This window comes from Apis laboriosa, unplaced genomic scaffold, assembly GCF_014066325.1.
Source record: "Apis laboriosa isolate Shangri-la unplaced genomic scaffold, ASM1406632v1 scaffold1_cov151, whole genome shotgun sequence".
NCBI classification, from domain to species: domain Eukaryota; kingdom Metazoa; phylum Arthropoda; class Insecta; order Hymenoptera; family Apidae; genus Apis; species Apis laboriosa.
In genome coordinates, this window is record NW_025222279.1 from 1,164,117 (window position 1) to 1,187,483 (window position 23,367).

At 33.4% G+C, this 23,367-nt stretch overlaps 4 protein-coding genes across 5 annotated transcripts in view; 1 reads left to right on the plus strand and 3 right to left on the minus strand.

Annotated features, from left to right (window-relative positions):
* Positions 1 to 3,337: 3,337 nt before the first annotated feature.
* LOC122712290 (kelch domain-containing protein 10) lies at positions 3,338 to 5,505 on the minus strand. The gene is made up of 3 exons (XM_043931813.1): positions 4,355 to 5,505; positions 3,944 to 4,273; positions 3,338 to 3,866 (listed from the first exon to the last, which is right to left on the minus strand). The coding sequence occupies exons 1-3, from the start codon at positions 5,156 to 5,158 to the stop codon at positions 3,690 to 3,692; spliced, it is 1,311 nt and encodes a 436-aa protein (XP_043787748.1). The 5' UTR covers positions 5,159 to 5,505; the 3' UTR covers positions 3,338 to 3,689.
* A 542-nt stretch (positions 5,506 to 6,047) lies between these two features.
* Positions 6,048 to 8,463, minus strand: LOC122712330 (the record flags this gene model as incomplete). Its single annotated transcript, XM_043931887.1, has 5 exons — positions 8,217 to 8,463; positions 6,740 to 8,151; positions 6,426 to 6,558; positions 6,178 to 6,356; positions 6,048 to 6,107 (listed from the first exon to the last, which is right to left on the minus strand). Coding segments are annotated over exons 1-5 (2,031 nt in total), but the record flags the coding sequence as incomplete, so codon positions are not given.
* Positions 8,464 to 10,238: 1,775 nt separating this feature from the next.
* Positions 10,239 to 23,367, plus strand: part of LOC122712281 (rho GTPase-activating protein 20-like) — a 176,267-nt gene continuing 163,138 nt past the window's right edge. For both annotated transcript variants that reach the window (XM_043931800.1, XM_043931801.1), the window contains exon 1: positions 10,239 to 11,309. In XM_043931800.1, coding sequence (XP_043787735.1) covers positions 11,118 to 11,309 — 192 coding nt within the window. In that variant the 5' untranslated portion in view covers positions 10,239 to 11,117. The remainder of the gene's footprint in view (positions 11,310 to 23,367) is intronic.
* Positions 19,024 to 21,834, minus strand: LOC122712282 (tubulin polyglutamylase TTLL4-like). The gene is made up of 4 exons (XM_043931803.1): positions 21,208 to 21,834; positions 20,688 to 21,091; positions 19,975 to 20,365; positions 19,024 to 19,482 (listed from the first exon to the last, which is right to left on the minus strand). The coding sequence occupies exons 1-4, from the start codon at positions 21,832 to 21,834 to the stop codon at positions 19,024 to 19,026; spliced, it is 1,881 nt and encodes a 626-aa protein (XP_043787738.1).

The window sequence follows — 23,367 nt, forward strand, 5'->3', positions numbered from 1 at the left end:
TGTTATATATAAGTATAGTGGCGCTTTTTTAAAGGATTTTGCGCGGTGAATTTAATTTGGTAATTTAATAGAAAGAAATGTAGAAGCAGTTTATATAACACCTCTTTATCTTTCCATAAATCGTTACCTGTACAATAGCTATAAATTACAGCAACCTTTTTTAAGCATATAATAAAACATTTCCACTTGTTTTTACAACGAAATTAATTTACAATATTTTCTTTTGTAAGCCGCTTTTTCAAAAAAAATCAATTACAATATACGTCTGTAAAATATATTTATTTTCGCAGATGAATATTGCGTATTTTGTTAGTTAGAATACAACCAAAAGATACAAACATTAATTTACATATTTATTTTTAATATTTAGAAATATAGTCTTATGTATTTGATCTCAACGATATCATAATTTTGAATATTTTTCTTACGTTTTCACATCTGTTCATATTAATAGAACATCTGTTCATATTAATGAGATATTATGTTGTCAGTCTATCGATATTCTGTGAGCAGACGTAATAATATCTAAGTACTTATCGCGTATTGACGTTTCGCGATCATTATGAACGCGTGTACATGCATTTAAAGGCACGAAAACAAACGTGCGTACTATAAAATACTTTCACCGTTATTATTAATAAGATAAAGGCATCAAGAGAAAAAGAGAAATTGGAATTAATACTCAGCTTTTCAAATTAGAGATTTAAATGATTTTAATATAGTCTTTTTTATCTGAAAACTGTTACGTTTGATAATTTCATTCAATGCGAAATCGTAACATACAATATTTTAAATGTTACATTCTTGTAACGATATAATTTTTACAAAATATTTTTGTTACATTGCATTTCCAAATATTACATTGCATTCCAAATATATTTGTGCATTATGAACCATCTGTTTTAAGTATAATTACATTTATAACTTCAACAGTAAGAAAGTGTATTTTTTACACAAACTTTATATATAGAGTATATAAGCACTTTTAATATGTTAAGTATAGTGTGATATTGAATATAATAAAGGGTATGTGAAGAGAAAGAAACAGAATTAAGGATATCAGCTTGACTGTATTCAATTTCCTATTTACAATCTATCTTTACTAATACACACGCCTATGACGTGCTTTTTTAAATTTAGATAAATAGCACCGAGAATTGAACAATATATAAGAAGAGAAACAACCTTCGTGTCTACTTAAGTATAATTCGCGTGATTTTTCGAAATAATTCGTTTATATGGAACGTCAATAAGAATTACTTATTATAGGTAATTGACGTATCGCATACAAACAATTAATGCATTTAGCTTATCTAATTTTAAGGCAAGAGTTCTTTGCGTTTTATACAAATTCATACAATATTTATCATTCTCTTTACCATTTGTTCCCCGAGTTTTCTTTCAATAGTCATGCCTACTAATAATAAACAGATGCATATTTCGCATTGCGTACATAATAAAATAACTTTTAAGCTATTTTGTACTCCAAAATTGGTACGCAAATATTTCTTCAGTTTGATATGAAATTCTATTTCAGAGAAACTGCAAATGTACAGAAAGGCAATATTCTAATTCATACTGTTTTGTACCAAAAAAGAAGCAATATTTTTATTTTTCGTTTTCTATTTAAAGAAGAATTTGAAAATTTTTCTACATAAGATAATTTCGATTTTTTAACAAAATTTCTTACTTTTTAAATATTCAATGACATTTGATCAATAATATTTTTTTGAAATGTTAATATTTTTTTCTATACAGCCTTCACAGTTTAGATATAATTTACTTAACTTATTATATAGGAGAATTAATAATATAAAAAGAATTGGGATTAGATTTTGAATTCAACTATGACTCATAATGTTGAAACATAATATTTGTAATATTATATAATATTAAAAAAGAATAAGTAATATCATTAATGGTTTCTATCAATACATCATTCATATCCACTTATATTCATTAAAAAAATAATCTGTAATATGATATACATAATAAATAGATATATTATGTAATGAATATTCTTATCATAATATCATCATAAAAAGGCTTTTGCAATGGAGCACTTTCTGCTATTCAATTTCCCTGAATAAAAGAATTAATTTATTCAAATTATTTTGTATAATTACTATTAGATTTAGGATTCATTTTTTCAAGGAACTGAATAAAAGTGTACCCGAAGATATAAACTTATAATATCTAAATATTTGTGTATTATTTGTACTGTTGATCTGTATCTAAAGGTATAAAATTTGTTTTTAGTAGTTGTAAATTATATCTATTTCTGTAATTATTTAATTTATTTTTTTAACAAAACAAAAACGAAATTTCACAAACAACAATGAAATAAAAATTTTATCTATTAAGCAATATATAAAGATTGTATATATTAGTACATTATATTATTATCATCATGATACTAAATGAATTTTTCAATCAAAAATTGAATTTTAATCTAAACATTTATTTAATAAAAATAAAACAATATATTTTGATGATGATTTCTTTTTATATATTCTTATTTTTCTTTTTTTAATTTAATCGTAGCACTCAATAATTTTGTCTAATGAATTCATTATTGCTTTTTAAATATATGTACAATACAAATATATGTATGTACAAAGATATAGCAAATTTTAGTGGAAAACATCTTACAATATAAATAAGAAAAATAGCAGAAAAGAAGAAAAACAGCATATTTTTTAACAAAGTATATGCGCAGTTTAGTTATATCAAAAATTTATATACGTTATTATATTTTTGTTGCGAATATTTTATAACATTTAATTAAATTAATTAAATTTCATTAAATTAATGAACATCTTTGCCAGTAATCTTATGTACCATGCAATATAATTCTTTGTTCACAATAAGAATATGTTTTATTAAAAGACTGAGTAAAAAATATTAATTGAATAATTCGAATTGATAAAAAAGACAATATTAATAAATAAAACTTTTACTATAAAAAATGATTTACCAAAAAAAAAAAAAAAAAAAAAAAAAATATTGCAAGTCTTTTTGCAAATAAAATTCTATTATTTACTTACAATTTCTGATTTTCTAAATTTAAATTGTTTACAGATACAAATGAGTTATAATAAACTTTGAAAAAACCAGAAAGATTTTAGAAATAATATAATACATTATTTATTACACAGAGTGTATAAAAAAAATCTGGATAAAACTTTGAATAAAAATTTAATGTGCTATAATAAAAAAAGTTCGTATAAACATATTTTTTAAAAAATTTCATTACTTTATGATCAAACTTCACATAATTTCATTAAAGTTGAATTTGATTTAATTTTATTATATTTAACAATTTACTACAATTTAACATATTTGAAACATTTACATTAAATTTAACATTAACATTAATATTGATTTCTGAATATATGAACTTTTCTTTCTCTTTTTAACACATAGATAATTCATAGACAAAGTTTCATCCAGTATGCAAAATATATATTGCACAATAATATAAGTAAATTTGAAGAAAGTGATCCATTGATAATATTTGTCATATTAGTTGCCCAACACACTATGTATCATTTTTATAAAAATATTGTAAGTAAATTATGGCAATAATATTCAACAATTACAATATTCATGCAATAAGTAACTGGTAACAATGGTCGGAGTGGTAACGCTTTGAATATGTAGCAAATATTGGGAGAGTTTCTTAAATATTATGCATCATACCAATCAATTCTTTGCACAAATTTTAAAGGTATACCCATATGAAGTAATTGATCTTGAGACTTATGCCTTAAATCTGGATAGTAATAAATCAATGCTTGCCAACATATTTCTGATAATTTAGGAATTGTTAACCAAACAGAATGAACTGCATCTGTTCTTACAACCTGCAATAAAATTTTTTAGAATTTAGATGTATGAATATTAAAATAAGAAGACAAATAAATAAAAGAATTATAATAACCTTATTATTTTCTTTAATAATACCACCAAATGTATACATGCGTCCTTCTGGAGTAAGAGCTGCAGAATGAAAATATACAGGACATGGAAGTATACATTTTCTTAAACATGTCCATTGCAATAATTTTAAATCTAGTCTCCAAACATCAGAAAAAACATGATCTCCATTATATCCTCCAGAGATTACAACTGATGTGATACCTGATTTTTCATCTGTATATTGTACAGATCCATGACAGCGTCTAGGTTCTGGCACTGTATTATCATCATTATCACCATATGTATTTAATATTATCCACTTATTTGTTTCTAAGTCAAAAGCAGGAATCTCCTAAACATGATTTTCATTTCAAAGTATTTAACTCAAATCCAAAATATTATATTCTAAAAAATTATATTAAAATTTACATACTGAGAAACCAAATGCTTCTGTAGCTGTTCCTCCTCCCAAAACATATATAAGTTTTCCATCAAAAGCTAATTCATGCCTATATCGTCCTGTAGGTTCACTTTGATCTCTTCCAGAACATATATAAACAGTTTCCCAAACACCAGTCCTAAGATCAAATCTATGAATATCACAAGTATATTCGTATCCTGTAGTACCACCAACAGTATATAAATATGACCCATGACATACTAAAGCTTGTCCATATTGGGGTTCAGGTAATTCTCCTTTTGCAGGAACTATGTACATTTTACCATCATTAACATTGCACACATAAAGATGATTACTACAACTATGTCCAAATGGTACACCAGTTCCACCATAAACCATTAAGGCATTACCCCTTAAAATCACTGCATTAGATGCCAATTCATTGGGCATATTGTCTTGACCTGGTAACCGTTTCCATTGCTGTGTAACAAGGTTGAATTTCCAAACTTCCTTAAAAAGTGGTTTACTAGAGATCCATGTTTGATCATTTTGCATATCAGGATCAGTATCAGAGATACAAGGATTAAAGCCACCATAGGAATATAAATTCTTATGATCACACACTATTCTATGTCCACTTCTAGCTTTTGGACGTTCTACACTCTGTGCTTCATGTTTCATGAACACAAATGGTTTGAATGTATACATATTTGCCAAATTAATTGACAATAAATCGTTATTTTCCAGAAAAGTAATTAAAAATATGAATGCTTCTTTAGGGTTTTTTTTATATGATCCAAAAAATGGTGTTTGAAAAGAACCATGTGTAACATTCATACATATCGTTTTACATTTATCTATGCAAATTACTTGTCGCGTTGAGGTTTATACGTTAAAATAAATGTCGTGCTACTTTGATTAAACATGTGAGCATTGTTTCGATGCGCATAAGAAATTTTTAACACAGACATCTTGCACGAACTCTACAATACATCTGGTGTACTTTTCTTACATCGATGAACATGGCGTAACGTAATAAAATTCTTTGCTATTTTTCTTAATGATTGTATATTTAATAGATATAAAATATTTTATTTTGATTCAATTTTTTCGTTCCACTTTTAAACCACTTTTTTTCAACTGAGCATATTTAGTTATAAACTTATGCCTCATTTAAAACTTCTTCTTTTACGCCTATGCAGTAATACAAATGCGACTGCGCGGCATTAATCAGCTGACTGGTTATAATATTCAATCATTCACTAACAATTTATTGTGTAAATTATTTCCAATTTATGTAATACGATGAAATATATAAAATTTAATTATATATTTTATAAATATTGTATAACTTATAAGTTATTTATTTAAACATCAAATAAATAGATATTAAGTTTTTTCTATCCTTTTATGATTCTAGTATATTTAATAAAAAATTAACTTTTCGTGTAATTTTAATACTTTTCTTATAATGAAAGATTTTCTATTTTATACATTCAAATTTAACAAAGAGAAATGTTTTCAATTTTATTTACAAATTTAAATTTATATTGAATATAAGATGCATGAAGAACTCTTACGCCATCTACTTATGATATTTATAAATATGTATGAATTTTATTTTTATTAACAGTCGATAAATGATTACAGATTTTTAATATGTAATTGAGTAATTAATTAATCGAAAAGATTAATTATTTTTATATTATTTTAGATTTTTAATTTCACTTTTTAGGAAAAATTTCAAACGTCGTTTTGTTTCATTTTCTGCTATATCTTGTCGTATCTAAAAATGTATAATGAATTATTATTTTTTAATATCATTTTTTTACGAATGAAAAGAATTTAATATCGACCTTTGCAAGTAAAGGACCACTTAACTTATCTGGAACTATGACATTGTCTTCTATCTCATCTTCTTCATTCATGAAATTTTTATTTATATATGTTGTACCTTGCGTTAACAATTTAATACTATCGCGTGAGAGAGCTGGAGCAATTAATGCCGCTAGCGGTACTCTTTGATTAATTAAACCTATACAAAAATCAAGAAATAAATTATGAAAATATTACAAATTATAGAATATTAATTTAAACATAAAACCTTCATTATTAATTTTCTTGGTCTTAAGAGAAGCACACATTTGTCCTACTAAAATTCTCTGAGTGTTCGTCATTCTTTGCAATATTACATGATTTGCGTCTAAATGACTAAGATCTTGGGCAGTTTTCCAAGTCTGTAACCACATGGAATAGGAAAAATATTTGTTATCAGATCTTTTCCTTTTGAATATTTCAGGTTCCAAGATGCCGTTGCAATAACATCTTATTTTCTTTGCTTTTCTTTATGTTTTTTTTTTTTTTTTTTTTTTTTTTTTTTTTTTTTTTTTTTTTTTTTTTTTTTTACAAAGATCTTACTTTGGAATTCGAAGTATGTTTAGTGAGAACATTTCCTGAAATTCTTCGTTGTTCAGCTGCTTTTATCTTCGAGTTTTCTCTCAAGCTATTTCCCATTTTTGTCTCCGAGATTCGTATAGTTTCATTTTTCTTTCTTCTTTTTTTAATTTTGTTATCGAGGCGATGATTTTTATTGTCTGTTTTAAGATTTTTATTTTCAATCTTTTCTGTATTAAAATCTGAAGATATCATTCCGGTATTTCCAGTTTGATCAGGTTTCTTTTTATTTTCAAAAAAAATGTTATTTCGTATCTCGGTAATTAGAGCATCCAGAGATGGAAGTGACGGCATTTCTAGAGTCAATGCGATTATCTCCTTTTCTAGAATTCCCTCGAATCGAAGATCTATTTCATCCGCCATTGTTGCTACTGAAAGTACGAAACTTTCTGGGGAACTGACTAACGATTGGCCCAACAGAGATTGAATAAAATTTTGTATTTCTGAACGCACAAGCATTTTATTTATTTCCTCTCTATCTCTTGCGATATCAATTATTTTTTTTGATTTTTCTGGATTAACGCGTTCAAGAACCTCGAACACAGTTTGCACTAAGGCTTGGAGTTGATAATTTACAAGAATCGGCACGACTTTGTAATCTTTATTTCGAAGTTCAATACTTTTAATAGGAGCATTCAAGTAAATGCATTTTCTACATTTCTTAGTCATATCTGGATTCATCGAGGCTGAAAGAAGAGAATAGGTCGATGGTCGACTGCCAAACATACTGTAAAAATGAGACTTGATGCTCGATGTTTTCGAAGGAGCTTCTTTCATCGTTTTAATACTAGATTTTATGGTAATAAGCTCTTTAGGCATCACGTCGTTATTCTTTCTCCGTTTCGATTTTAACATAGTGATTCCATGATCGGTCTTGTATGACGAACCAAACGTAGATCTTTTCGACGGACTAAGCATCGATCTCCAATTTCTAGTAGATAAGTTCATTGTTGTTCTACTTAAGATATCGTCATCATCGTCAAGGCGAAAAGATATACTGTTCTCGTCCAATCTGTTTAAATCAATATTTGAAGAAGCGAATTTTTTTTTAACTACACCTTCGGCAAGAGCTTGTTTAATTCGCAATTCGTGAGAGGCGCCAAGCAAAGAATAGACATGCGGCGAAATCGAAGGCATTTTTTCAAGGCCTGGCAATATTCTTCTACATTTAGCGTTGGATGACAAAACTTTCTCGTAATCAGCATCGTTCTCCATATATTGTTTATATTTTTCCTCAAAGTTTCGAATCGCTTGATCCTCCAGAATTTTCTTCCGTGGATCTTCGTGAAGTTTTGTGTTCGACGAAACTATTTGAGTATCCACTACGTAACAGGGTATGATGTTGTTCCACGCACCAGAGAAATGTTTGTTCTTAGCTTCAGCAGAAATAGTTTATATAATTATCAAATAAATGTTTTATTCATCTTATAAGAAATTATACCTTTCTCCAATAAAGATGTAATAGGCCTGACGATGGAATCATCGTTGTTTTTCCATTTGGTACTGTGAGCGGTCAACAAATGAAGGCAAAGAACTTTATCGGGATCTACCTCCCCTTTGGTGAACACTATCGAGCGTACGAATTCGTACGAATCTTTCGGCACTTGCTCTTGTTCGATTATCTGACTGCTTTTTTTAATGACACCCGTGCAATGGTAGCAAAATCCAGGATTATGAGTGTCGTACATGCGCACATTAATAGCCTACGCGTCAATTACTGTGCTCGCAATTAGATTGGAAAATAGAATGATGAATCGAATTTCCGGTGATTGTATATAATATATTGGGGAATATAATAATCATCAATAGAATAAACTAATTTTTAATTAACTAAAGTTTTCTCGAACAATATAAAAATATCCATTAGAAATAAAAAGGAAGCTATGTGCATCCTTAATGAGATCTTTTTTATACGCAATATCCAAGATCTTACATTTGATCCAAAGGATGGTGCACGATGTTCCAGATCCTTGTGACGCGACCTAAACCGATGCCATGCAGTTTCTATCATCCTTATATCCGATTTCTCCACCTTCTCGAGTTTCTCAAGTTCTCGTGTCAGTATTTGATGGCTAATCTCATTTTGCTTAGCAAGTTTGTCTTGCAGAATTGGATTTGATTTCATAGCCATGCTTACGATTTTCATAGATGTCAAGAAATTTTATTATTGAAATGAGACGAATATTATTGGAAATAGAGACGAGAGAAAAGTCAAAAATGAAACAAATCTTACTTTCTTTCTGTTTCGTTCAATTGTATAGAAACGTGAATATAAATGCGTTTCACTTCATATTGGATAATTCTTCCATTTAGTTGTTACTTCTTCGATTTTCCCTGACTTTCGACTAATTAAATTTGGAATTATAATAAAGATTATACATCGCGATAATAATAAATAAAAATACTTATTTATTTTTATACTCGTTCATCTTGAATAATGTTTAAATATTATTTATTTCTTAATCATTCTATGAAAAATAAAATTTTTTTTATTTTACTTGACAAAATGTGAATTTTGTTTTAAATTGAATTTATGATATTCATGGCATACTATGGTTTTAAAACAGAAAAAAGAAGATGAGATGATAATATAAATGATACAGACAAGTATTTAGTTAACTATAATTTAGATGAATTTATGCGTAGAATATTTGATTTACTAAAAGTAAAAAAGAATTTTTTTATTGATATTTTTTTTTATTATTTATAGATTAAACAATTTAATTATTACAAATAAGAATGTACAATGACAAGTTTGCGTAGTTACTATCATGATCGTAACAAGTTTAAATATACGCTAATCATGCCAATTGTAACTGATTATTTTTCTTTGATTTCTCATGTCAACGACAATCACGTTCGTCCAGTATTCAATTCTTAATATCATCGAATATGTACGTCATAAGAACAATAAGCTTCCGTTTCAAAAACTATTCCTTCCTATTGAAAAGTCCTATAATATTAATGCATATAACCTATACATAAGTCATCAACGATATCGATTTGTCCTCGCACGCGTAATCGACATGCTTCATAAATACTATAGAGAAACAAGTTTCATAATCTATCTGCGCACAATCGATTGTTGTATATCGATTTTCAAGAATCATTCAAGACTTTCAAATTTTTATTTAAACGAGATAAACTAATTAAGAAAAATTATGCATATATTNATCGATATAAATCGAAATGAAAGAGATCTTGCATCGTATTGATTAAAAAAACAAAAAAAATGAAAAAGAATAAATAAAAAATTTTAAACTTGGAAATGTAAAATGGCGTCATTGACGATCCCGTGATAAATAGTATCTTGTAATTGGTGGATTCGGCGAGTATTATTAATACAATGTCGTTGATTGGTCGAACGGTTGGTTAGGTTAGTCGAGATTGATCGCGCGCATCAGTTACATCAGTGTTTCGTAGTCAAGCGTGCGTATAGCATACGGGTTCTATCTAGTTTTGAAATTCGTTTTGTTTACGCGGATTTCTTGGTACGCTAGAAACGAAGACACGAGAGTGACGAAGAGGCGCGACGGTTAGGAAGGCCGGTAGTGTGACGGGCCGCGTGGTAGGAGGTTGCTGCGATTCAATTTCAGTCGAAGCGCGCCAGGCAGACCGAGCGCCAGCAAGAACTGGCTGTTCTCTTTTCCGCACCTTGTGCCTCGCTTTTCGAATACTATCGAATCTCCTGACACACACCGCATTGTACCTTTCTTCGTTCTACCATGGTATATACATGAAACTAGGATGCATATGTGTCCGTAGGAGACGTTAGTAGAACGTGTGTGTGTGCACGCGACCGAAGCCAGCCCTTCAGCATCCGAACAAGTGTTTACGTCGTGCGTGTAACCCAACGCGGACAACCGTTGCTTCAAAACCAGTATTTGCATTTTCGAACGTGTTCGAAAAATATGGTACGTCACTGACCTAGTTTTGAGAGCAAAATGTCGAGTGACGGGGCTCGCGAGAGTGATCTTTGACTTCGACCGATCGAATGCGTGAAATTCGTTAACGACTTTTTGTACCGCAACGTTGAATCATCGATGTTTTTGTTTGTATATGTGTGTAGAATTTTTAAAAATAAACCGAAGTAATGAATGTATCATTGATATGTGAAGAATACGTTTGAATGTCAATAGTAAAAAAACATACAGTGAATTTGGACATAGACAATCGAAATATTCATTATGTATATACAATTTTCGATATAATCGAGTTTCGATAACTTGCCGATAGACTTGGGTCGCGATATAATCGTATAATTTGTGTGACCACGTGACACAAGATGCGACCGTTTGCCGCCATGAGAGCACGAGGATAAGGAAGAAACACGTTTCTCAGAATGGAATTTGGAGGTTACAAAGGTACTGGTCCTCGAGTTAGGGTGCGACGACGTGCGGAATTAGGCAGACGGCTTACCAGGAGGCTATCTCTGGTCGCGAAAATGCCAGCTGCCATTCTCAGCAAAGCGAATCCACCTGAACCAAGGCCAGTAGAGATCACGGCAATTGCGCCTGACAAGACACACCTCACCGTGAGTAAATTCTATTTTATTTTCTCATGTTTTTTGTTCTGTTCAAAATATCCTATCGTTATTTTTTTTCTATTTTCATTTTATCTTCGAAATAACATAATAACATAACATAATAACATTTTCGAAACGGAATAGCAATCGATTTATTTAATCATTATTATATTTTATTTACGGATCACACATATTGTCTCATTCGGAATATATCGTTCGGATATTTTAGCGAAGAGCTCGTTTGATTATCGACCGTATCTCTCAAATTCCGATTGTTTCAAATTGTATCGCGAACGTATCTTTTTTCGTAATATCGTAGAAAAGGCTAAATCTATATCTAGGCAACATGAATTCCTTGATAGAAATCGAAACTCCGGCATAGGATTCGAACGATTAATGTAGCCTACCAATACGTAGACCGTGTACCGAGTACAAGGTGCCGTACATTCTATACAGGAGTAAGAGGCGTTACCTTCGGTATTTAAGCGCTCTATAGTTGCACGTCATTCTCCTTTCGAGTGTTCGTACACGTTTGCTTTGCTTCTTTGTGTATATGCTCTTTCGCTGACTTTTGTTAGCGATTGGCGAGGCAACGTTTATTGCAGACCGTTCGCTTAATTATTTCCGATGGAATTAATGAATGTTTAGATTTTAGTTCGATGATATATTTACAACATTCCGCTTAACAGAATATACAAGCTGTGTGACAATGAGCTGACAATGAGATACCGACAACTTTTGATTTATAACCTCTTTTCCTTCTATTCAGTCTAATCCGAAACAAAGATCGTAATCTTTTCATATTTTCTTCGAATAATTGTTTTTGTTTATTATTTTTACTACGGCTCTCAATCGCATGGGAAAAGAAATATTCTCATCTTTCGAATAACGTTTAATATAGTACAGTAATACAGTATGCGTGTTTGCACGTGCGTATGGCGAATTTGCGAAAAGAAAAGTGAATGCGTCGTACGTATGCGCGATGGCGTTCCTTGAACTCCACCGACTTCTACACGTAATCATCGTAAGAAAGAAAGTGCGCAACGTGATCGATAGTCACTTTCTACCATCGAGCAAAATGCACTTTGTCCCGAATTGAACTTTTATGAATTATAATACGTATATCGATTTCATGATCAAGCATGATCGGAAGTATTTAATATATCACGTGGGTAGAAACGAATACAACCGAAAAAGACCGATTTTATTTTTCATTGCGCATGCGTATACATTGTACACGTTGATCGCGACACGCATACTCGGACATTCAGCTACCGATTGTGAACTAGATATCAATCGTTTAGACAGGAGTGGTAATTTTTTCAATTTTTATACGGATATATGTATATATACATGTACGTATATCACTTGGTTGATTGCACAAAGTAGTCGCACGTGCACGCGTAATATGTAGCCACGGTTGCATCGTAAGGATAACTGTTATTTCAAAGCTTTTACCATTTACTTATAAACAGAAAACTCTAATTAAATGCTAATGTAGTAGACAAGTGTTTTCGCTGTTGATCGAATGATCTCGCGTCTTCAACCGCGTTTGCCGGGATTTACGATCTAATTGCTGGATAATTTGTAGCCTCGATTCGTACGGAATAACTCTTTTCGTTGTCTCGTTGAGCCATCGATGTAACGTTCTTCCCTTTCCACATATCTCCTTTCTCGTATTCGCAATAAATCTTTTTTTTTTTTTACTTTCCTCTCTATCACAAAAAGATTTACACGTCCTATTCTTTGTCAAATGAAATAATTCTATCAATTAAATTATTGTTTTTACATAAATCGAATCTATTTATTTGATTTTAATGATCATCATGTTACGTAAGCGAATCTGATTGCGAGCGAGATTAGAAATCTTTCAAAAGAAAACGTTTGTTGACTTTGATACTTGATGATAATAAAATCGCGTAATCATTTATAAGTTTTACGATTCTAATCTTTCAGTTTGTTTATGTTCTTAATCGCGTATCTTAAAATATCGTTTTAAATGGACGTTGTTTGCATCGTTCTCCGATTATTTTGAAAATTATAATATATAAATCGTAAACAAGTCGCCTATATATAATCATTCTGGAAATGGGAGTGATTAAATCATCAGCATTATGCAAATATATAGATTTTATGCACCACTTTCTCTGGCCAATTTTTTACGATTAACTTGTCGAATGAAAAATAATTAACAGTCAAACATCCGGGGATTAGTGACTTTCCATATATTATATTCAAAATAGTATCCAACATTGAAGAAAGATCTTATAAAATTATAAGAGTCTTGATCTAAAAAAATTTCCAAAGAAGTCCTGTAAAGAATTATTTAATAATTTTCAAATTTAATAGTTTTAAAATACAATTTTCAATTAACGAAGGATATCGCTCTCGAAAAAAGATTTCGATTATATTTTAAGATCCTCAATCTATCTTCTCAAACAATATTTTTGCTTCAATTAACATTCTTTATAAGATAAATCTATAAATGAAAATATACGTACGATTCAACATTGCACGAATCACTTTCTTCGATCATTATATTAGTTATAACGCTATAAAATGTCTCATGATTTATAGTGGATATATATATATATATATATCGGTCATTGATCATCGATAGCCATCATCCTTGTTCAATTCGATCGACACGTGAGCACTTTTTTTAAAGGAGTTACTGACACGCCGATCGTGAAGCGCGAAATTCACTTTCAACTTCGAAGATCGAGGGAATCGTGGCATCGATCGATCCATGCTGACGAAACCTACACAGCTCGTCTAATGAAGCGGAGAAAGTGACGATCGAGTTGGCCGGGTATCTCCGTGTTTAGCATAGAACTCGTGGAATATCACGAGTTATTCGTGGCCGATTTCGGTTTATTATACGTGAACTAGCATGTAGAATTCCGCATAATGGCAATAGTATAAGCCGCAAACAGCGATGAAACTGTACTTTTACTTTATCTCTTCGATCTATCGCTTTGTTTCATTTCTGCGATAGACTGGAAGAATGAAATTTTAAAAATTATAGAAATTTAAAGAAAGATTTAGAACTTGCACAATTTTATTTCTCTTCAACTTAATTGTTGAATATAATTTCTATCAATTCTTGAATGTTTAATATAATTACAATAGAAGTAATATCATGCCCGAAGAGATTATTTATCGAGTTATTTTTAATACTACATTCGAAAGCAATACAGAAACGTTGTTTTCCGTACAAATCGTATTTTAAGAATCGTTTAGAAACGATTTAGTAGCTCATTTGGTTAATTACAACGTTCCTTCTCTCTAAACAAAAATGTTGATTTTTTCTCGCGTATCTTAAGTTGTTCCAATTTTTTTTTTTTTTTTTTTTGCAAGCGAAGCAAGTTAGGAAATTCGGTTCGAGCGAAAGACTTTAGAGCTTGAGTAACTTCCGCGTAACACTTTACGTGTAAACGGCGTAAAGTAAAAGTCGAAGAAACGAAATCCATTATACTGTGCTTCCGCTGACACAAGCTTTTTCCGAACTTAGATGATAATTTAATCACCCGATAACTCGAAATTACGAGCAATTAGTATTCCACCGCGTCTGACTCGTTTCGTTATCACGTGAAAGATGAATCGTCCGCGAATGAACCAAGGACTAAAATTATATACCGATCGTTATTTATCACGTTCGATTAACCATTTATCCCAGGATGGATGGATCGACTCAGTTTAGCCTCCGCTCGATTTCATCCTCGGTCGTCGCGTACCTATCAATTATCATCTATCATAGAAAAGATTTCCGCGACTGTGCATACATGTCGCGTCGTCCTCTTGTGCATACATGTTTGCTCGTCAACTTGATCCACAGAGACAAAGAACGCACGTTACACGGAATAGAGTATCGTTTTGCGATGGCAGAAACTGTTGTTTCTACCGTACTTCAATGCGATTTCCGGCATGCCTATTGTGTCGACCTATTTTCACAGACGGCTCTGTTCTCTAAAGAGGGCAGAGATATCGAAGAGTGGATTTAGGTGAAATGGTATAAATAAGTGAATAGATGACGAAAACTCGGAAACTTGTGCCAGGATTTATTTAGATTCACGTTTTTTTTTTTTTTTTTTTAAGAAATCGTGTCGCTATTTTCCATCGTTAGTTCCGTTTTACTTTCTCGTTTATTATTTATCGTTCGGTTTGATTTACGAAGATAATCGAGAATTTCGAAAGTTGTACTGTCTAGAGTTGAATTGTTTCTGAACATTAACGATAATTGTATCGTAATTAAGAGTGGACTAGAGTGGATTCATTCGTGAGATTGCGAATTTTTCAGATCTCATTCTGCTCTGATTGTCAGAGTCACGGAGCCGTACACTCGGTAATAATGTGACAGTCGGAACGCAACCAGGATAAAACAGTCCGATATTTTATCACGCTTGACTGCGACCGAGAAAGAGAATATACATGTAATAATTTAAGATTGACAATCTGTCGCATGAAATTATAAAGCGAATGATATCTTCCAATATATATATATATATATATATATATATACATATATCGTAGTAAAGTTTATATACTCGGCTCGATTATTCTTGTTTCCTGTTATGAAACAACAACGAGGAACCTTTTGTCAATGTTCCATGATGTTTTCAACGATTCATCATCTCTTGAAAGAGTTATTGATCGTTGTCTTCGATAAACACGTAGCTTTAGCTTTTTAAAAAGAACTGTCTTGAAACTTGAGACTTTCTACCTGTATTTTCCGCACCGAAACAGGTATCATAATTCTGGAAAAGGTAGGCGGGTATTTGATTTGAAAGACTCGATAACGCCATTTCTAAAAATTCTTCAACGTGGGTTGAATCATCAAGAAAAAGCTTCCATAAAATTTCGTCGTTTTCATTAGTAACCATTTATACGATATATATAAAATCGTATTTTTCCTCATTTAACACCAGCTTTTAGACATCCATCCCCTATTCTCGTTCTCGCAAAGCTAATAAAACCATAAATAAGTAAGATGTTTTTCCATCGATCGTTCCGGAATTTCTCTCGCTTCCTACACGATAACGATCGATGTCCATTCTTTAGCACTTCCAACTAAACCTACCGTATCCGTGCCGGAATAACAATAATTGCATACACGGATTAACGAAGGAAAGTTCGGGCAGCAGCTTTCCGTCCTGGTCGAGCAAAAAGTCACTCGAGCCAGTGGCTCGTATCTCTGATAAATCGTTGTACGTTTGTGCTCTCGTGGTATGCGCGTGAGAAGCGGGAGAGATAGAACGCGTTAAAGCGCGCGATGCTCACGTGCGGTCTTCGAGAAGAAAAGTAGGTTGCGTGTGACGAGCAGAGCAGAGCGGGGACGATTCGCGGAGAAGACAGTCTGAACGAGCTGAAAACCGCTGAAAGTCGGGGTCTACGGAATTTTCAGGAAGTGATTCATGTTTATGAAGCCCGTTCCAGAGCTTTCACCGGCCGCTTACGTCAGACCTTCGAACGAGGTGACGAGCCGTGACCGATCGAAATTATTGCCAATGCGTTCGACCACGAATTCGAGAGTTTTACTTAAGAAACGTATCGATACCTTTAAATTGTAATTTTGTATTATTGATCGATTTTTCCAACTAGATATTAATATAATTAAAAGATGACGAGGGTCGATCGAGTTTTGTAAAATTTTCGAAAGCAACTCTCGAGAGTTTCACTTTGGATAATGGTATCGATATCCTTTAAATGTAACGCTGAGCATTGTTCGAAAGAATTATCAGGCCGATTGAAGCGGTGAAATTTTATTTTTTCGGAGGGATATTGGTTTTGAAATGTTTTGAATAACATGGATGGAAAATTCTTTGCACGTTTCTCAGCGTATAACGAGAATTGTTTGCTTTTGCCATTCACGCTTTGGTAAAGCATGCATTCGAGAATTATTGTGAAACTGTCCATCGGCGCACACGTGAGGAAATTCAAAGCCTTTGGACTGGATCAATAGAATGCTCTCGCGTTTTGCTTTTATCGTATATAAATAATCGTTGTCTATACATGTTAGCATCCTCGCGTGTCAGTTTTCGATACAGGCGATGCTTGTGCAATTGTGAATATTATTTTAATTTTAAATATTTTTCCAGACTCGGTCGGAACGAGCCATTTTGCCATTTCTTTATTTTCCTCGAGATGAACTTTAATTCATATTACGACAGAGACTGTAATCTCAAGAGAAATTATTGTATCGTGTTCTTTTGGTGAATTTATATATGTTCTTGACACGCGTGAAACAGCGAATTTAAAAATTGAAACGCAAAGAAATGAGGCATATCGATCCGTACACAGAATACGAGGCTTAAAAGTTCAAAAATTATATAAATAAGATGATCTTCTCGATAAAATAATTCACATTTAAAATAAATAACGTCTGTTTTTACAATTTATTATAAATCCATATAAATCTTTCACAAATAATCGACATCAGAATAAGTTTCTATAAAACTTAACGATAAGAGAATAATTATTTTTTTTTTTTTTTTATATATATATATTTTATTCTCGATTTTTTGTAATTTTATTACTATTATTCGTATATCATACCATGAAAGGTGGTAATAATGACTCTAACTCCCTAAAGATGATTAAAGACTAGAGCTCTCGAAGTTTAGTCCACGTCACGATTTCAAAAGGGAAATTGAGTTACGCGTAATTCGATAAAAGGATTCTGTCGTGGAAACGGATACTCCTATTAAGTGTGCAACTTGTAAACGGCAAATGAATGACGTCAATGTGACCGATATAGTTAAAACGACTTACAGTACCTTGCGGTTATGGTTGTTGCGCAACCTTCCGACTAAGGTGGATTAACAGGCGTAAGGTTTCGTCGGATTTCTCGAATTCCTCTGACATCGGATGTCTCCAGAGACAAAATAGTTTAAACTCCTCATACTAGCGATTTAGCGATCTTAATCGCTTATTAAGAAACTGTACATACAGTTTCCTATATATATATATCTTGTCGTAAAAATAATTATATACGTATAAGTATATGAAAAATATTAAACTTGATAAACTTGAAAAAATGTAAACTTGAAGTAATTTCTGGGAACATATGAAATTTCAAAAACGAAATTTTACGTAATCAGGGGGTTCGATTACCCTTATATATTGGATTATCCCAAAAGTTTTTTTATCAAAATCTTTCATTTTTCTGATCAATCACTAATGTCTGAAACCTTCACTTTTCCAAAACTTTGATTTTGATTTAGCATAAATTTTTTTTTTAATCGGAAACTCATCCGATTATTTTGACAAATATAAAAGGATATTTCTCGAATCATAATGATGAAAATAAGGAGAAGAAAATTTGGGATAATCTAACGCTTGTCACACTCTTTTTCTCGTAGATGTTACGATGAGATTATCAGTAATTATATCAAGAATTTCGATAGATGGATATCTAAAATAATAAACTCGAAAGATATTTCTGAACGAGGTTTCAGAATAAAATTACGCAATGAGGATACGGCTACCCTATACTATCCTCTTCTTCCGCACCTGTCGTAGGTATTCTCTTCCTTCTTTTTCCTTGCTGCATATTACGTTGAGAATATTACGCACGTTACATAAAAAAAAATCCTCGCGCCACGCTATTGGCCTTGCTGGCGTGCGAACCGCTTTAATTGGATCTCGAATGATATCACGGGCATAAGCAGCGAAATAAATCAAAAAAAAAAAAAAAAAAAAAAAAAAAGGATTAAAGATCAATCTAATCGTTTTGATCTAGATGTTGCATATTCTCGCAATATCGTTGCAGCCTACGAATCCCTTCCATTCTGTTGTCCGAATAACGATTTTCCCAAGCGTCCAGTAATCGGTCGTAGTATCTCTTCACTTCGAAGAATTTGAAGTAACAATAACTATTTTTGGTAGGGAAGATTTTCTCAAAGTTTTCAACCTGGCTGAGCTCGTCCTCGTAACGAATCAACTGTCTGATATCGTCCCTGGTCAAATTCTCGAGTATAATGGTCAAATATTCGTCTCGTGTCTCCATCGCGTTGATCTCGTTCTGTTTCGTCTTTTCTTGAAGATTCAATGCCGTGCTGTACAATTTGTAATTGTGCGCGATCGAGTCGTACTTCTTGTTGGATATACCGTTACTCGAAACTTGCTCGTTTTTCGGTATCTGGTATCCAGCCATGTTCAACACGTTTTTGACCAAAGTACCCTGAAAAACAAATGGATGCCGCGCTCAGACGAATCATCTTGGTACTTGGTGGTTAATCATACACGATACATATGACTCAATCGACGTGATCATAAATAATTTATCATCGAACGTGTGATTTCCGTGTATCATTGCCGAGGAATTCGAAAGTTCGAAATTGACCGGTGGTAAACGGTCGAAATGAATTACGAGATCGGCAACAATTATCCGCGAGTTCGAGAAAGTTTTATACCGCGATGGGGAAAAAATTTATTATTTCCAATTAGTTGCAGCAATTATCGAATAAATTTTGGACGGAACATTTATTTTATCGTTTTCTCAATATATTGCATAACATTTTGGATAGAATCGATTCTAATTCCTTTTCTTTCTCTCGACTATTCCGTTTCCGTTATAAATGTACTCTTTAAAATAATAATGCAGAGAAATATGAATGGCGCAACATGAATCACGAACGACGAAGAATCGATTTTTTTTTTTAAATCTCAATACCTTGATGGAAGTATCGAGTGGCGAATCGGTTTGCAACGACGGTAGAATGTTGACTTCGAGTAACCAGGGTCTCAAACTTTCGTCGAGGAGCACGTCGAATCCGTACAATTCGTAACAGCTGTAACTGGAAACAAGATTTTCCGAAATGGCAGCGTTCATGCTAGATTCCACGGCTACGAAAGTCTTGATAACGATATTCTTGATCAGGGACCATAATTCGCTAACGTTCACGTCCTCCTGTTTTAGATAGGACCATAAACTCGAGAAGGACCATTTATGCCCTTTGAACGAATTCACTCCATCGTTCATCACGTATGCGGGATTCTGTTTGTTCACGCTACTGTTTGTCAGGTGCATATATTTGTCGTTTAAATTGGTTCCACGAATATATCTAAATAAATTGATATTATTTTTATTATTAAGATTAAGGAGTGACGCGTATTAAAATGAAACGAAACTCACGAAATGTGTATATGCAACTGTAATGTATTCTAATGGTAAAGAAAATTTTCTAGATGTTGCAAAAAATTTCGATATTTTAACCTTTCCGTTTTTTCTTCGGAAATATCTCTAAAAATTTGACGATTTCACGATGTCTCAAAGACTTTGTTTCATAGAATCGCAGATAGAATTAGTTTTCCAATTCTTATTATACGAAGATCGATAAAATATCGAAAAAGGTTGTATATTTTTTTTTTTTTTTTTCGAATTACCTAACCGAAGCGAAACGAACCAATCCCTCTTGATAGATATAAATTCTGAGCGGATTGATGCTTGTTAGAAGAACGTATATTCGCAGATCGAATTTCAATCCGTTGATTAGTTTCGGCTTGGTGATGTATCGTTGAATGATTACCGAATGCCACTTTGGTATTTCCCACCATTGATTAACAATCTTGATACCCTGGCCACGACCGGCGGACGGTGGTTTGATTATCCACGTGGTTCCTATGCCGTGTCTGCTCCACATGCTCTCGAATTTTTGTATCTCCTTGGGTAGGATGTACGTACGAGGCATGAAGTTGTAATCGGATCCGAATTTCTTCGACATTTTGTTCAAGTGAGTCCACAATAAATCCTTGTCCCCTATATTATGAGAGCCGGGCATGTTGTTCACCTGATGGGGAAGCAATAAATAAGAGATATCGAAAGATTCTCACGAATCGTGGAAAAAAATTGTTGCTCGATGCAACGGACGGAAGGAAAGGAAGTGGAGAAATTTTTTCTTTTTACCTTTTGAAACGGTTTCATACGTCGAAACCTCATTACGTCTTTACTAGACAGATTCCAAACGGCGGACCAATCCGATCCTTTGTTCACCACTTCGTATCCAGAATTGACCAGGATCCTGATCAATATCCTGGGCATGGAGCTAGTGAACTTCCATTTGAAAAGTTGAACAAAATCCCTTGGCAGTTTTTTCGTTGGCACGTGATCGTGGCTTTGGAAGAGAACGTAAGGAGACACGTATGGGAAGAGGCTTTTTCTCATTGGTATTGGCGCAACTTCCCTAGCCTTATCCCCATCCGCTCTTTTATCGAAAATAACCGGTTGGTTCGCATTTTTCAGAGCCACTACTACTTTGTTCTTCGCTAATTTCGAAGACTGGCGAACATGTCTCAACACGTCTACGGATTTCGCTTGTTGTTGTATCGTCTTGCACAATCTAACGGGTTGAGGATCGGTCAATTTCACCTTCGAAATCGTTTGAAACAGAAAGATTTCCGTGAGTTTTTCGTAGGTCAACCATTCCTCGTCGAAATTGAGGTTAATCATTCCGTTGGAAGTGCTGGTCGTCGCGCATCGATTCGACGTATTTTCGAGATTCTGTGTGTTAGGATGGTCGAAGTCACCATGCATCGTGATATTGAGATACTCGTAAATTTTCCGTTCATTATCGTACAGTGTTTTAGATACACTGGGAATTTTAATAGAACTCCATTATCAAACTTTGCGAGTTGAAGTTGTACGCGAAACTCGTTCCGGTTCGCACGGTCGATAGTCGATAAATTTATTAAAAACGACTCGTGACGAATCGTGTTGTAAACCCGTTGTTGGATCGTAAGACGCGGCGCGGGACACACAACAGGCATCGTCGTCGAGAAAATTCGATTCCCCGTAAAGGGAAGATTCGTTCCACGAGCGTTGGCATTAGTTACTCCCCCTCTTTTTTTTTATTTAAGCGATTAGATGCGAGGAGGAGCGTAATGGCGTTCATTAAATCAGTTTCTTCCGTTCACCTATTTCCTATCGCCAAGGAACAATGCCGCGATTGATTCGACGGCTTTCCGCATTTGCGTGCCAGCCGAGCGTTTATCTCGTTGAAGGGAGCGGTCGAATACACGACACGCTGGGGTTTATGCGTGTAACGCGTGCCACGCAACGCACGTTCCACGTGGTTCCCTTTCGATGCGCAACACTCGATACAGGACGTTCCAATAATCATAGCTTTTAACCATCTAAATTTCTAACATCTAAATAAAGAAAGATGACTCGTGTTGATCAAATTGATCGATTCCATTTCGTCCTATTTATAGAATCCAATTATAATATTTTGTCACCATATCATTCGATAAAACCAATAATCATCTTCGAATATCTGTATTCTATGATCGAATCTCTAATAATTTCTTCTCCCGAAATTTGTACCCAATTTCACGTTTCACATTTAACGTCATACGAGAATACGTTAACACCCCGCGTATGGAACAACAAGTAATCAATCCCTCGAAAAAACAGGAGGAGGATTAATCCCTCGAAAGCTATAATAAATAAGCTATAATAAAAAGGATCCATCGGGGCGGATCCCCGATAGATCGGGGCAAATACGCCTATCGTATCCCCCATACCTCTCCCCGGCTCCGGGTTCTAATGGCGATGCTAATTTGATTCCCGTGTAGCGCAATCACGGCCCTGATTGTCCATGTTACGCGCATCACGCGCATTCCTTCGTGCGCGCTAGTTGCGTTTTCCATCTTGCACGATTAATTGTTCCCCTGTGCGCGTCCGTCTCCAGCCTACGATGGGGCCAACCTTCGTTCCGTCTAACCTCCTCCTTGCCCACGAGGAATGCTGGCCTCGTGCTGCTCTCTAATCTCCCGCTTCGTACACAATGCATCGGGCACAAACACGAGCGCACCCGGTGCAGCGCGCAGAATGCAATGTACCCGCTTGATCCCAGATATAAGACGCGCATTTACGTACACACGTACGTATTTATATACACACGTGGACGCGCGGTGAAGGAGGAGGAGGAGGGAGGGAAGAAGGAGTTTCAGGTGTTCCGGCATTCGGTAGCGCGCTCACTTTCCTCTCTTCCCGCTTTCGGCCAACAGCGAATCAGAAGCCAACAGAGATATCAGAAAACGGTTGATTTAAGGAGATCCTCCGCGT